The 14,004-nt window shown below is 31.9% G+C and overlaps 2 protein-coding genes across 2 annotated transcripts; both read right to left on the bottom strand.

The window, feature by feature from the left end:
* Window positions 1–11: 11 nt before the first annotated feature.
* LOC134832873 (ganglioside-induced differentiation-associated protein 1) lies at window positions 12–2,139 on the bottom strand. The gene is made up of 4 exons (XM_063847073.1): window positions 1,991–2,139; window positions 1,626–1,821; window positions 409–789; window positions 12–348 (listed from the first exon to the last, which is right to left on the bottom strand). Exons 1-4 carry the CDS (start codon window positions 2,075–2,077, stop codon window positions 50–52), a joined length of 963 nt encoding a protein of 320 aa, XP_063703143.1. The 5' UTR covers window positions 2,078–2,139; the 3' UTR covers window positions 12–49.
* Window positions 2,140–3,614: 1,475 nt separating this feature from the next.
* Window positions 3,615–10,806, bottom strand: LOC134830048 (uncharacterized). The gene is made up of 5 exons (XM_063843402.1): window positions 10,696–10,806; window positions 9,280–10,596; window positions 6,220–8,371; window positions 6,063–6,159; window positions 3,615–5,082 (listed from the first exon to the last, which is right to left on the bottom strand). Exons 2-5 carry the CDS (start codon window positions 10,556–10,558, stop codon window positions 4,135–4,137), a joined length of 4,476 nt encoding a protein of 1,491 aa, XP_063699472.1. The 5' UTR covers window positions 10,559–10,596; window positions 10,696–10,806; the 3' UTR covers window positions 3,615–4,134.
* Window positions 10,807–14,004: the final 3,198 nt, after the last annotated feature.

The raw sequence follows: 14,004 nt of genomic DNA on the forward strand, positions 1-14,004 counted from the left end.
AAAAAAATAAATTAAGGTTAAAGGAACACGAAATTTATTCGAAAAATAATTATTTGAGCATAACACTACTCGCAAGTGCAACAGAAGAAACTCCAACGGCAAGTACAGCATATTTATAAGACGAGGGAATGGTTCCCCAGATAGCTTTCATGGTAGAAATCGATGATGGAATGGATTTTTTAACGGAATCGCGCTCCATAAAACGCGTGAAATACTGTTCCAGTCGCGGACGGTTCTTATCTTTGCCCCAAAAATATTCTTCTAGTCCAAGCATGTGAATTCTTTGCAGAAATAATCCCAAGCTTATGTCTAAAAACGTCAAATGTGCACCACAAATCCAAGGATTTCCTAAAAATTTAATTTTTTTGTCGTAAATATTTATTTTTTCTCATAAAATTCGTTCCTTACCTCTCAAATCCTTTTCAATATCCCCCAGCAAAGAATCGATACTGTTCAAAATTATTTTAAAATTTTCCTCATCCATCAAAACGTGGCGTCTTCGTTGCAATTTACTGATTTTTCGTTGGAAAAAATCATGCAACTCGGGCTTGTAAATCGCCAAATTCGTTAATTCCGTTACGAGTTGAGCGTCGGCAGCGAGAAGAGCATCTCTAACGGGACCCAAATATGGTGGCTTGATTTTCGTGCAGTATTTATCGTGCAAAAAGCAGCCAATTGTCAAAGCCCCAACTGGCATCTTGTCTAATCTGGTGCGGTAATTTTCTTCTTTTTCAGCTGACAGAGTTGAGAATTTGTGAGCTTCTGAGCCTCCGTTTTGAAGAAGGTTTTCTAAAAAAAAAAATAATTTTTATGGGGTTGCTTTTAATAAATTAATTAATTATTAATTTTTTTGAATTAATTAATTAAATTTTTAAATTAATTTATTAAATTTTTAAATTATTTATTTAATTAAATAATTTTTGTCTGAATTTAAAATTAAAAAAAAAAACAGTCGAAAAAAGAAATTTTTTTTAATCTCTCAAATAAAAACAAACATTTCGATTCTAAATAAAATTTTAATATTCTTTAAGATATTTTTCGAAGTAAAAATTTAAAAAACAAAATAAAAAGGACATAAAGAAAAACTTTTTAAAATTCACTCAAATAATATATTTTTTTTTAAATTTTAATTTAAAAATTTATGTTTATATTCAAATTTTTTTTTAAATAGAAAATTATTAGGTACTTTTAGTTTTTTTTAATTTAAAATTTAATTAAAAATATTGAATAAATTAAATAAATAATTACTTAAAATTTATTTAATTTAAATTAAAATTTAATTTAATATTTCAATTTTTATTTAATTTAATTTTTGATTTAAATTTTTAATAAATTATTTCACTTTGTACATGTTTTCAAAGTAAAATAAATATTTAAAAAAATATTTTTGATTTTTCAAATCAAACAAAAAATGAAATGAATAGACTAATTTTACTAAAATTTAGAAAAAAACATTTTTAAAAAATTATTTAAAATAAAATTTAGTCGTTTTTACTACTTTTTCAGACAAATTCCAACTTGAGAACTTTTTATGTCATTTTAATTTTTTTTTTCAAAAATTTTCTCTTCGGTTTCATTTGAATCTTTTTTTTTAAATAATATTTAAAATAAAAATCAATTTTTACCTGAAACCTTATATCGATGATCCAAATAATACAAAATCTTCGTAGTTTCAGGAATAATGAACAATCCATCCTGCAAAACGGGAATATCTCCACGGGGACTCATCTCGATGAACCATTCGGAAAATTGCTCGCCATTCGCCACATCCAACGTGTAAACCTGAAACTCCAAGTGTTTCTCGTGCAACGCAATGAGGGCCTAAAAAATTTAAAGAAAAATTAATAACAAGCACAACGTCGCATCAATCACGACAAAAATTCTGAGCGTGATACGTAAATTTCATACGAGACGACGACTATGTAAATACGCGGTTAGACAAGCAAAAAAAACGGTCATATGATATTTGTTAAAGCGAAATATTTTGAACCTTTTGGGAATAATAATTGTGGGGATAGCAGTAGAGGACAATCCCATCCGACTCGGCAATGTCTGGTTTCTTAAAAGTTGTTGCCATAATTTTTTATGATATTTTTTTTATTTTTATCGAGAATTGTGGAGCGATATGCGGCTTGGTCAAGGCTGAGATCGAGACTGAAAAATAAATATACGAATCGCTAATGGTCTGTAACGATTTTCCCGCAAATGTATGAGTGCTCTTCCAATATTTTGTCACACAGCAGCGGACATGACTTTCGTACTTGCGTGATATATTGCTCTGATGGTTATGATGATTGTGTGAAATGGATGAGATACCATTGGATTTTACTTGTGGATGTAACATGATCAGAATTTTATCACACAAGTGTATGGGTGCTCCATTGATCAGTTGGTGCGTGAAGAAATGTCATTGGATTTGATACGATTTGTGGATGTTTCAGTAGACAAAGTGGTGCCATTTAAGTTTTATGGAGTTTAATTTTAAGTTTTTTGCTCATTTTTTAAATGTAAATCTGAAAAAAATTGAATTTTTAAATATTTTTTAAATTAAATTTTGAAAAATTTTATAAAAACATTTAATGTACCTATTATTAAAAAAAAATAATAATAAAATTAATAAAAATTTAATTTAAAATCAATTTAACTCTAGCAGTTAAAAAAAATATAGATGTAAAATTGCTACCAGAGGGAAAAATCCTTAATAAATTTGTTTTATTTTTACCATTTTCAACAGAAATTTTACTTTTATTGCTTCTTCAGTGAAAAAAAACTAAAAATCGGTCAAAATTCAATTTAAAAAAAATAATTGCACAAAATGTCTAGATTTTGATGAAGTCTTTTTCAGTTTCACGATAAAATTAAAAATTTTCTTTCTTCTTTAAAATCTTCCTTAATGTCGTTTGTTGCACTTTCCGTTTTTCAAAACAAAAAAATCTTATATTTTAATTTTAAAATATTTTTTTTAAATAAAAACATTTCCCTAATTAAATTAATTTGTTAAAAAATTAAATTGATTTAAAAATTTAATCACCGAAGTTCGTTAAAAATTTCGAAAAAAAATTAAAAAAAAAAAATTAAAAAAAAAAAAAAATTTTGTTGAATTTTCTAAGTTTTAAATCTCTCAAAGTCTTTTCTTTCTTAAAACTTTTTAATTTCTCAAAATATTTTGTAATTTTTATTTAAAATTAACAATTTGAAAAAATAAGAATAATTTAGAAATTTATTTCAATTTATTAACATTTTGAGCATTTTTAATAAAATAAATTATTAAAAATTCCTTCTTCGAGCCTTTCGTAAAAAATTATTTTAATTTTTTTTTGTTGAGCTCTTATTAAAAAATCTTCCTAAAATTAAAAAAAAAATTCTTTTGAGAAATTCTATCAAAATAACGAATTACCTGGCGCCTCCATAGCTTTAATAAAAAAAACCTCTAATTTTATTTATTATCATTTTTATTAATAATTTTTCTTTTTTGATAATTTCTTACGTAATTTATCTAACAATTATTATTTTTCATTCATGTTTTTGCCTAACAGATTTTTTAACACATTCCTTGATTATTTTTATGATTTTTTTTATAACATACATAATTCATTTTTACGGATTTCTCTGATTTTATCTTAAAATAGTTTCCCTTTTTACGTTTTTTTTTGTCTCCTTGTCTATTAAATAGTAAAAATTCAATTAGATTTATCATCGATGGGTGATTTTTTTTGACATTTTTTTTTGTAACATGCACGTTTATATGTTTAATTTTTCTTTTTTCATATAGAACAACAATATTAAGAACATGAATTTTTTTATTTATGTTTCCTTCCCTCGGGAATTCCTTTGATATATAGAGTATAAAACTAAAATTTTAATAAATATATATTTTTTCCGTAATAACAAACTGGTGATGATGAAAAATTTTCCTCTCTTACGTATAAAACTAGAGTTATCCCTTAAAAATAATGATAAAAAAGGTTTTTTCATTTGTGTGGTCAGTAAATTAGCTACCTACTTATCTCTCTGATTTTTTTTTTGTATTTTTTGTGTGTGTACGAAATATAAATATATTTATAAGTGTATAAAACCTCCAGAAAAATGTCAACTTAATCCTTATTGATAAACTTAGTGGTTAAATTGAACCTTTCATAGCTGCGTCGAAAGATGATTCTCTAGCTCTAAGTTAAGTCTTTGATGATACAAACAGATGGCGCGATGTATGAGTTCATATTGTTCTGAATTCTGCACCATGCCGCCACGTTGAATCCTTAAATTGCACACAATTTGTAAAATGTCCACCGCGAGATTGGCGGTATTGGCATCGGGATCCTTATTTTCCGAGTCCCCGTTGCCCAGTGATTGTTTAATTTGTCGCAGCCCATTGAGAATGGCGATGAGACATCCCGTTCGTCCAATGCCAGCCGAGCAATGGATGATCAAGTGCGGTTTGAGATGCAAAGTTGTGTCTTTTGCCGCTGCCGTGTCAATTGGCGACGTTGCAATTTCCTTCGAGGGCGTCGGAAAATCAATATAACAATCGCCAAACAGCAGATCCAAACTCATATCGAGCAATCCGTCGATATCTTCGGGCGATCTGTGATCCGGCCAATCGGGAAACCAGTAATGGAACACGGGAAATTCGAGAAGAACGCGCGCATCATCGCAATCTATGAAGGAATAGATGACACGCAGCTTACGGATGGAATATCCGTTTTTGCATCGGATATCGACGTTTTGGATGAGGAAGTAGTTGAACGACGGCCGGAAATATAATTCGCTTTCTTCCGTGTTGCCGTCGGTGCGGGCACGTAACTCTTCCAGAATTGCTTCGACATTCGTGAGAACTGCTTCATTTTCCTCGGGGATGTTGGCGCCGCTGAACGCAACGACGTCATTTAGTTCCTTGGGGAAATAAAATGCGCATTTTTGGCGATTGTTCTCGATGAAGTCCGTGAGCATCGCGATTTTTGTGTCTTTGGGTGGTGCGGCATCGCTTTTTTGCATGTTTTGGAACACCATTAGCCAGAAGTCGTAGATGGTGTTTGTCATGGGTCCTTGCGTGGCGATGTAGCAATTGTGCGAATAGTCAGGACCCTGAAAAATATAAAGAAAAATTAAAAATTTTGATAAAAAATAAAGAAAAAATTAAAAAAATTGTTAATTCAAAAAAGTAGCAGTTTTTTTAATTTTTTAAATAAAAAATTAGTAAAAACATAAATTTGAATGAAAAAAATGAATTTAAAATATTTTTTTAAATAAAAATTGTAGATATTTTTTGACCGTTTTCCGAATTTTAAAATTTTTTTTTTACGAATTTTGAGTAAAAAATCATTTAAAAAAACGAATTATCAAATTATTTAAAAAAAATAAGTAATTTTAAGAAGAACATGTTAAAAAGAAAAGTTTAAACTCAAAATATTATTTTTTTTACAAAGATTCTTAAAAAAATAATTTAAAAAATACATTGAAGCTTTACAAAATTACAAGAATTATTAGAAAAAAATAATTATTTAATTATTAATTTAAAAATAAAAAAAATAATAAAATATTTCCAATTTTAAATATTTTTTTTTTGAAAATTAAAAAATCTCTTTAAAAAAAATTATTTTGAGAAAATGGGATTTTTGGTCATTTAAAAAATTAAAAACGATTTTTTAATTTTGCCGACGTTTCGAGCAAATTGGATTGCTCATCATCAGGGTTTGTTTAAATATTTTAAATATTTAAAAGTGATATTTAAGACAAAAATTTTAAAAAATATTTTTACGGTTTTAGATGAAAATTAGAAAAATTGAAAATTGAAAATTAAAATTAAAAATTAAATTAAATTAAATAAATTTCTTAAAAATTAAAAATATATAAATATTTATTATTTTTTTCCGGATTTTTTTTTTAAGTTTTTCCTTTAATTTTTTTCTGATTCTATATAAAATATTCTATAAAAACACAAAACCATCAATGAAAAATTAAAAAAAAATAAATTTACCTAATTAAAAAATTTAAATCTTGTTTCTTTAAAAAAAGTCAACAAAAAAATTCAAAATAAATTCCGAAAAAATTTTTAAAAAACTTACTTTGATAAAATTAGCATTAATGTACGTTTCATGTGTCGAATTCGGCTCTGGATCGATTCGTACTCGACTATGTTCATTTGGTAAAATTGTCTTGTACCTAAAAAAATCCCAAAAAATTAATAAAATATTCAAAATTTAAAAAAAAACTATTTTTCACCTATTTTTGGCATGCGATCCAAAAACCATCGGTTTCTCTTGATAATTCGTGGGCAAATCCCAAAACTCCTGATGCAACTTGATCAGCGCATTTTTCTGATCTTGTTCCTCGTCTTCCATTTCTTTGGTCATAAATAAACTGCTGCCACCGCCGCCCAATACGGGATTGTCGTCTTTGGCTTTCGCGTTGTAACTCTTCTGGAAGAGTTCGTTCAGCGACTGCAACTGCTTCTCATTGAGACTCCGACTCGCATTTTGCAAAAACTGAATATTGGCGAGATAAATTTTAAAGTCTTCCGACGTGGATTGCGGACTTAGTGGCTTCGTCGAGATATTTCGAGCTGCTAGACCGCCGATATTTCCGCAATTTTCGTGTTCTTCGGTCCATTCGTCATCGATATCAATGTCCTTGATAACGGTTGTGCGTTTTAAATCGTCTATCGAGCCATAGGGGGTCTGGTTTTCGTTGTATTTCTGCCAGACCGTGAAGTGATGCAAATTTTCCGAGCTCAAAAATTTACGGGTATCTTTTCCGTCGTTTTTTCCGGGGGCGGATCGGTCGTCGTCGTGATCGGTGTTGATGGAGGATTGCTCGTTCGACTGCAAATGCACATTTTTCGAGCGATCTACGACGTTATTGAGGCTCGACGTGAAGTTGCGACGATTGAGGTTGCAATTCGAGATGCTGAGAGCCCGTTTGTTGATGTTCAGGGAGTGCTGACTGTTGAAACGGTTCAAATTGCAATTGGAATCTTTGATATTTAGGGTGAGACTGCAGTTGCTGCCACGCCTTTGGAGGAGTTTTCGCTGCTGCGACCTTTGTTGATTGCCCTGTTGCTGAAGTTGCGTCGTTTGGTGCATCGATTGTTGCGTCTCGAGCGAATTTGCGTTCGTCTGACTGCTTGTGGCGATGTTGTAATTGGAACTGTTGAGATTGTACGAGGATCCCTGCATCGCTCCCAAGCTGTAATTGGACAGACTTAAGCCGCGCGCCAAATTGGAAATGGATCCGTCGATTTGGAGTGTGAGACTGTGATTGGATCCGCGTCTCTGTAAAATACTGCATTTATTTTTCTGGCCCGTGGCGACGGAACTAGCTGCTGTCGCTGGAATGGCTTCGGTTTTTGGCGTCACCAGAGAGAGCGGTTGCGACGGCGCACCATCACTAAAGTCATTTAGCTTCTCGGACTCTGGTAACGTCTTCAAATTCGTGTTTGACACATTGAGAGTATTGAATTTCGTCACTTGCAAGCTGCACATTTGACTGCCACTCGTGCTCATTCGCATGCCTCCCGTTTCCGCGTCTTCCAAATTGCCTTCGACGCCCTTTTCTGCTCCACCGATGCTCAGCGACGAGATATTTTCGTCGTAACTTCGCAATTTTCGCGTGCATTTCGAGTAGTGGTACAGATTATTGTTGCTGCCACTTGCTCCGCTGTCCGCAATCGAGGGTTGACGCAAGCAACCGTACGACTTGTTGGCTGTCGTGTACATTTTTTGTGCGTACTTGTGTTTGGGCCCCGCGAAAGGTTGTCGTTTTGGCGTCGACGGCACCGAAATCGAGGAACTCGGCACATTTTGCGTGTGCGAATGCGGGGGTGGGAGAAAAGTTGGTTCCGAATCCAAGCTGGCAGCCTTTTGAATCGGGGTCTTTGGGGTTTGGGGTGGCACGGGAACCGCTTCTGTCGTCGGGGCATTGCTGAAAACGTTGTATGGTCGTCGTGCATTGCCCTCCGATTGATCAACAACGTTAATTGTCAAGTTGAATTTGTTGATTTTGCGTGCGCGACCCGTATTGGAGCGCGTTAATTTTGATTCGCCGCTGTTCGTGCCGCCACACATTTGACTAGATGCTTCGTTTGAAGTCGAGCCACCGACTAGCTCTTCGACGGGGACTCCGATGTTTTCCTCCACGAGACGCGCTTGGTCCGAATCTAGCGAAATGGATTTTAAGCGAACGCGACGGGTGCGCGTTCGGTGTTCCGCTAAGAGATTTTTGTTGTTTTTCGTGACTTCGCTTTTTTCGTGCGGTTCTGCTTCGGGAATTGTGAGAGTATTTGGCGGCGGTTCTTCAATTTCTAGATTCAGAGGAGTTTTGTAGACTTCTGGCATGATGTCGTCACTGATGTGAAGATTCTCGATAATTGGTGTGCCTGAAAAACAAAAATAGAATAAATATTTGTTTTTGATAATGAAATTTTTAATCAGTTCGAATAAGTTTGTCCCAACTTTATTATTCAAAAAAATTATTAGAATATAAAAAATTCAAGAAATTTTCAAATTTATGACGAAAATCGATTTTTGGAGATTTTTATCAAATTTTTTAATGTTTAATTTTTTTTATAATTTTTTTCTTTTAATTTTTTCATGTTGAAAATTCAATAAATAGGTCAAATATTTAGTTAAAAAAAGGTGAAATTCATCAAAAAGTGTTTGAAATTTTCCAAAAATCAAATTAAATCATTATAAAAATAATATAAAATTCATTAAAATAAATTTTTGTTATGAAATATAGTATTTTAAGATGAATTTTTTCGCAAAATATTTTTTTTAATTTTTTATTCTGAAATTATTTGAATTTAATTGGATTGAAAAACTTTAAAAATTCAGTCATTTTATATAAAGTATTAAAAAAAATATGCCATTCCGAATAAATTTTTAGAACAAATTTTAAATAAAATTTAATTTAAATTTTAAAAAAATAATAAAATTATCTTTCAAAAAGTTTGAAAAATTATTAAATTAAAATTTTCAAAAAATTTTTTTTTTACATTTTTTTTTACAAAATGTCCCAGAAAAAGTTAAAATTGGATAATAAAAAATATTTTTTTTTAATCAAAAAATCAATTTTTTTCACTCAATTTTTGATAGCTAAATATTGAAATGTATAAAAAAATTATAATTTTTAAAAGAAAATTTAATTTTTCTTCCATTTTAGTAATTTTTGTCAAAATTTCTTTTTAAAAACTTCCTTCCTTTAATTTTTTTTTGTTTTCGACAAAACTTTTCGATTTGATTTGTCATTGCTCAAGTGTTTTCATTCAATATTTCACAATCTTACCAATTTCCTTATCTTGTTCGTCATCCTCGTTGTTGTTGTTGCCACCGCCGGCGCCCGTTTTGTTGGTCGGCGTAAAGATGTCAACTTCGGGAAACTTGAAGTAGTTGCCATGTTTCAGTCCCGCTGACGGCAGTAACGGACTCGCACTCATTTCTTTCAAATTTTTCGGCGAGAAACTAAAGCGCGACGCACTTCCCAACGTACTGCCACTAATAATTTCGCATGCCGTAAAAAGTGGGCTCGATGCCGACGAATCTGTGGTATTTTGACGTGGCGAGCTCGTAATTTGCTGCTTGATTTTGTTCAAATTATCACAATCCGCCGCCTGTTCCTCCTGCGTCAAATACGATGCTTGTCCTTGTTCCGCAGCTTGCCCACGAGTCGTCGCCGTCATCATCATCGGTTGCACATAATGAATGTCGCCATGCAGGAATTGTAATGCACTTCTGTCCTGCGTATTCAAGTTGGAATTTATCTCGTCCGTGTACTGCGGAATGGAGACAATAAAACTCGGTGAGTTGGGATTGCTGCTGTTGCCGCCGCTAAAAGTGCCACCGTCTGGTGTGCGCATCTCTTCTTCGACGTACGGCGATGGGGGTGGCGATTTTTTGCATTTTGACTCTTCGTTGATGGAAATGACGCCACTGCCGCCGCTATTTGTCGCGTAAATGTCCTCGTCGTCGAGCAGGCCGCCCTCGTTCATGCCAGCAAGTGCTTTCTTGGGCGTGAAACGGTAACGATAGAAGAGAGTATTTTGACTTTTGATGGGCGTCGTTGCGGAATGAGGCTTCCGCACGGTCTGGTAGTAGATGTTGTCCTTCGTGAGACGTCGCTTTTGCTTGTGGCCGCCGCAAAAGTGCTTGAAAAACTTGTAGATCGTGAAGCCCAGTATGAATAGGATGCCAAAAATGATGAATGCCAGCAAGGTAGCGGGCAAAGCTAGTTCATACAGGGGAAAGGAGACGGGCGTTTTGGCCACTAGTCCCGTGCTGTGATGCTGCTGATCGCTTTTTTGCTCTGGCTGCTGCTGCTGCTGAAAGTTGTAAGCGGATGCAGGCGATAAAAGCTGCGGATGATTGATCAAAACATTGGAGGATTGACGTTGTTTCCTGCTGTTTTGTGCCTTTTTGCTGTGGATCGTCGTCTGTGGCTGCTGCTGTAGTTTGTTGTTGTCGCTGTTGGTTATTGCAATGGGAAGATGGTGATTTATTAGGTATTGTTGATGTCTTTTTTCTACACTTTTCATTTGATGTTTGAAGCTGCTACGTGATAATTCCATCTTACAAAGCACCCGAAACGCACGCAAACTCAGGTCAGCTGCAAAAACACGGAAGCAAAACGATTATTATGCATTTTCAATGGCATCCGAAGTGAATGGAAAATTCATTGAAAATGCCAGAAAGTACTTTTACGCACCTTTTCACCAAAACTGACGTGCTCCTCGATAATTTTCATTATTTACCCTTTCGTTTATCTCGGATTTGGTCACTGTTTTTCGGATTTTTTTATTTACTCGAAAGGAGTGAACGATCGGAAAAATGCGATATATGAAAAAAGTATTATCGGAATGCGAATCGGAACGGGACAAAATCAATTTCATTCGTCTCATCCACAACAGCTGATCTGCACCAGCATGCAAAAAAAAATTCCTGCCCATGTGCTCTGGGGCGGGCAGGAATTTTTTTTTGCATGCTGGTGCAGAACAGCTGTTGTGGGTGAGACGAATGAAATTGATATAATCGGAACGGAACAATAGGATTGAATTAGTATGATGCGATTTTTATTATCACTTTCATTCGTCTCATTTCCGTATCGAAACTTGAATTAGCAAGAAGGCAAATTTTAAATGAGTCCATTTCCGGTGGCGGGATTTTTTTAAAAACAGGACGGGAGAAAATTCTGGCGCAAAATCCTTTGAAGCCTTAAGTTAACAGGATTTCGGCTGGAAATGTCCTTGATGATGGCTGTCTTCATAAAAATTTAAAAATGTACAAAAATAATTTAAATTTGTGCAACTTTATTTTTTTTTCAAATCAATTTTCATTGCTAATTTTTCTAAAATAACTTCAATTCTTAATAATTTTTGTTCCATTTTTTCATCACCGCCTTTGACTGTTTTTTTTATTTCATCAATTTTTTGCTGTAATCGGTTATCTGACGTTATAAGTTCATGTTCCAGTCCCACTTTTAAGTCAAAAATTTGGTTTTTCAAGGCAAAGTTTGGTTTTCTATAATTCCATGCCATCCATCCATTATCGGGACTGCATTTAAAGTTACCGAACACAAATTGTGTTGGGTAATATCGAACTTTATAAGATACAGCACTCGAAAAACTGATTCCTCTGTTTTTTTAAAAATTAATCGCATCAACAGCGCGTCTGCATGATACTTCATTGTCATTCCAATACAAAGATCTAAGATTTGGCAAAAATTCTACAAGTGTTTCAACATCAAGATCAGATAAGTCATTGCTTTGAACATATAAGTAATATAATTTACGGTTGTGCCTCAACAATTCCGGTGAAAAATTAGTTAAATTGTTCTTGTATAAATGAAGTACCGCCAAATTCTGCATCTCACTAAATATTTGGTAGTCATTTAGTTCCACTATTTTATTGTTCCCAAGACTTAGATATGTCAATTTCTTCAAATATTTAAAAGTATTTGGATGAAGCTTTTTTATCTCATTATTGGAGAGCCAAAGTCTGTTAATAAAGAGCAGTTTTGAAAAGCATCTTCAGACAACTTTTGGACTTTTGAATTTGTTATAAATAAATCTTTTAATCTCGGAAAAGTATTGCAAATCACATTTGTGACAACGGGAATAACGGAAGAAGCAAATGTAACAGTAGTAATAACGACTGGATCATCAGCGATAGGTGTCCAATTATAGTTGTTTAAAGTCAATTGCACTCCAGAAAATGTACAAGAACAAGCAGTTCCAGAGCAGGAAGTTGTACATTTATAAACTGGAGGATCATCTTGGCTGGAGAACAGGGAATGGAAAATATTCAACAAAAATAACAAGAATAAAAAATTTTTTTTAACCATTTTGAATTTCTTAAAATGTTTTCACTTTATGCGTTATAATTTATAACTGAATTTTTGTAGCGTCCTTTGTTTTATTTATAGTACATTTTTATCTCTTATCTAAAAGTTGCATTATTTATTTGCAAAATATCGCTAATTAGATTTCTTAGAACTAGAGACTCCAGAACCGGGTACTCGAAACCCGAGTATCCGGTTTTTGTTAATACTCGATAACCGGGTATTACTCAAATTACTCGAGTCGAGTAAATTTTAAGAAAAAAAAAATTTGAAAATACTTTAAAAAATTAACTTTTGTATGCAAAATTTTTAGTATTTAAGAATTTTAACAAAGGTTTTTGTGCAAAATCGTTGCAATACGTCTTTTTTGTAAAGATTATCGGTTCTTCAATTTTTTAGAAAGTTTTTCTTCCATTTTTTAATAAGTTTATAAATATGTAAAATTAAAGTAATTTTTTAAAGCTTTTGTTTAAATTTTGCAATTTTAAGAGTTTTGAGTCTTATTTTTCACATTTTTAAGGTCGTGGGTTTTGGGAAATTATTTTCAACAAAATCTTTGAAGATTTTGTCATTGGTTTAGAAATTTCGCTTTTAAAGGTTTGAATGAAAAAAAATAATTTTTCTTTCATTGCTTACTTTCAATCTCAATTATGTTAATAATTTTTATCAAATCCACAAATTTTTCATTGAGAAAACTCAAAATTTTAAATATTTTATTAAAAAAAAAAAATTTTCATACAAGCTTGTGGTAGTGCAATCACGTCATTTTTTATGAGATATTCGGAATCGGGTATCCGGGTACTCGCAATTTTTGGACTCGAAAACCGGGTAGTAAAAATTGTCGAGTAATTGGAGTCTCTACTTAGAATTTATTGTTATTTGTGCTATCTTTGTATTTTTTTTTATTAAAAATTTGATTTTTTTATCATTAAATTGTTTAATTCCATTTTTGGAAAACTCGTTTTAAAAATCCTTTGAATAGTTGAATAATTAAAATATTTTTGTAGCAATTAGAATGACGAGAATTTATCAAAATTGATGCAATTTATTATAATATGAGACAGTCAAATGTGTGCATTTCTGTAAATTTTTTAAAATTATTTTGCTCTTCTTATCTCTAATTCGAAATTAAACAATATGTTTTCGTCAAAATTCCTACTTTGACTGATTCTACCAGGATATAAAAACAAAATAGGAATGCATATTTTTTCCAGTCGTCCTAACGAAAAACCAAAAACAGGGAAGTTCGTTCGAGTCCAACTTTATTTTACATATTTTTCGTTATTTGAGCATACCTTTGCATATTTTCACAGTTCATTGAGAATTTTTAAGCCAAATAAAAGTTTTTTTTTTAAATTACAAAAATTTAAATTTTAGATAAAATTTTTGACAGTTTTTCGACAAAGACGAGTAAAAGTTCTATACTGCTTGTTAAAATTGAAACCAAATCCTTCTAAAAATAAAAAAATAATTATTTTCTAAACTTAAATAAATGTATGACAAAAAAATATTTAAAAAATAATTTTAAAAAATAATTCTTTCTTTTAATAAATATTAAAAAATATTAATATTAATTAATTAATAGTTAATTAATATTTTTCAAAGCCTGCAATTTAATAAAAAAAAATTGATGTAAAAAAACTTTTCGCATCACTATTTTCTGTCAATTTCAATTTT

The sequence above is a fragment of the Culicoides brevitarsis genome, chromosome 2 (assembly GCF_036172545.1).
Source record: "Culicoides brevitarsis isolate CSIRO-B50_1 chromosome 2, AGI_CSIRO_Cbre_v1, whole genome shotgun sequence".
Classification (NCBI taxonomy): domain Eukaryota; kingdom Metazoa; phylum Arthropoda; class Insecta; order Diptera; family Ceratopogonidae; genus Culicoides; species Culicoides brevitarsis.

Bases quoted from the DNA above. Each gene is read 5' to 3' on its own strand.
- LOC134832873 (XM_063847073.1), bottom strand. From the start codon at position 2,077: ATGGCAACAACTTTTAAGAAACCAGACATTGCCGAGTCGGATGGGATT. The intron at 1,822-1,990 runs GTTCAAAATATT...TAAATTTTTTAG, and splicing joins ACAATTATTATTCCCAAAAG to GCCCTCATTGCGTTGCACGA. The intron at 790-1,625 runs GTAAAAATTGAT...TTTTTTTTTTAG, and splicing joins TCATCGATATAAGGTTTCAG to AAAACCTTCTTCAAAACGGA.
- LOC134830048 (XM_063843402.1), bottom strand. From the start codon at position 10,558: ATGGAATTATCACGTAGCAGCTTCAAACATCAAATGAAAAGTGTAGAA. The intron at 8,372-9,279 runs GTAAGATTGTGA...TTTGTTTTTCAG, and splicing joins CGAACAAGATAAGGAAATTG to GCACACCAATTATCGAGAAT. The intron at 6,160-6,219 runs GTGAAAAATAGT...GGATTTTTTTAG, and splicing joins GGATCGCATGCCAAAAATAG to GTACAAGACAATTTTACCAA.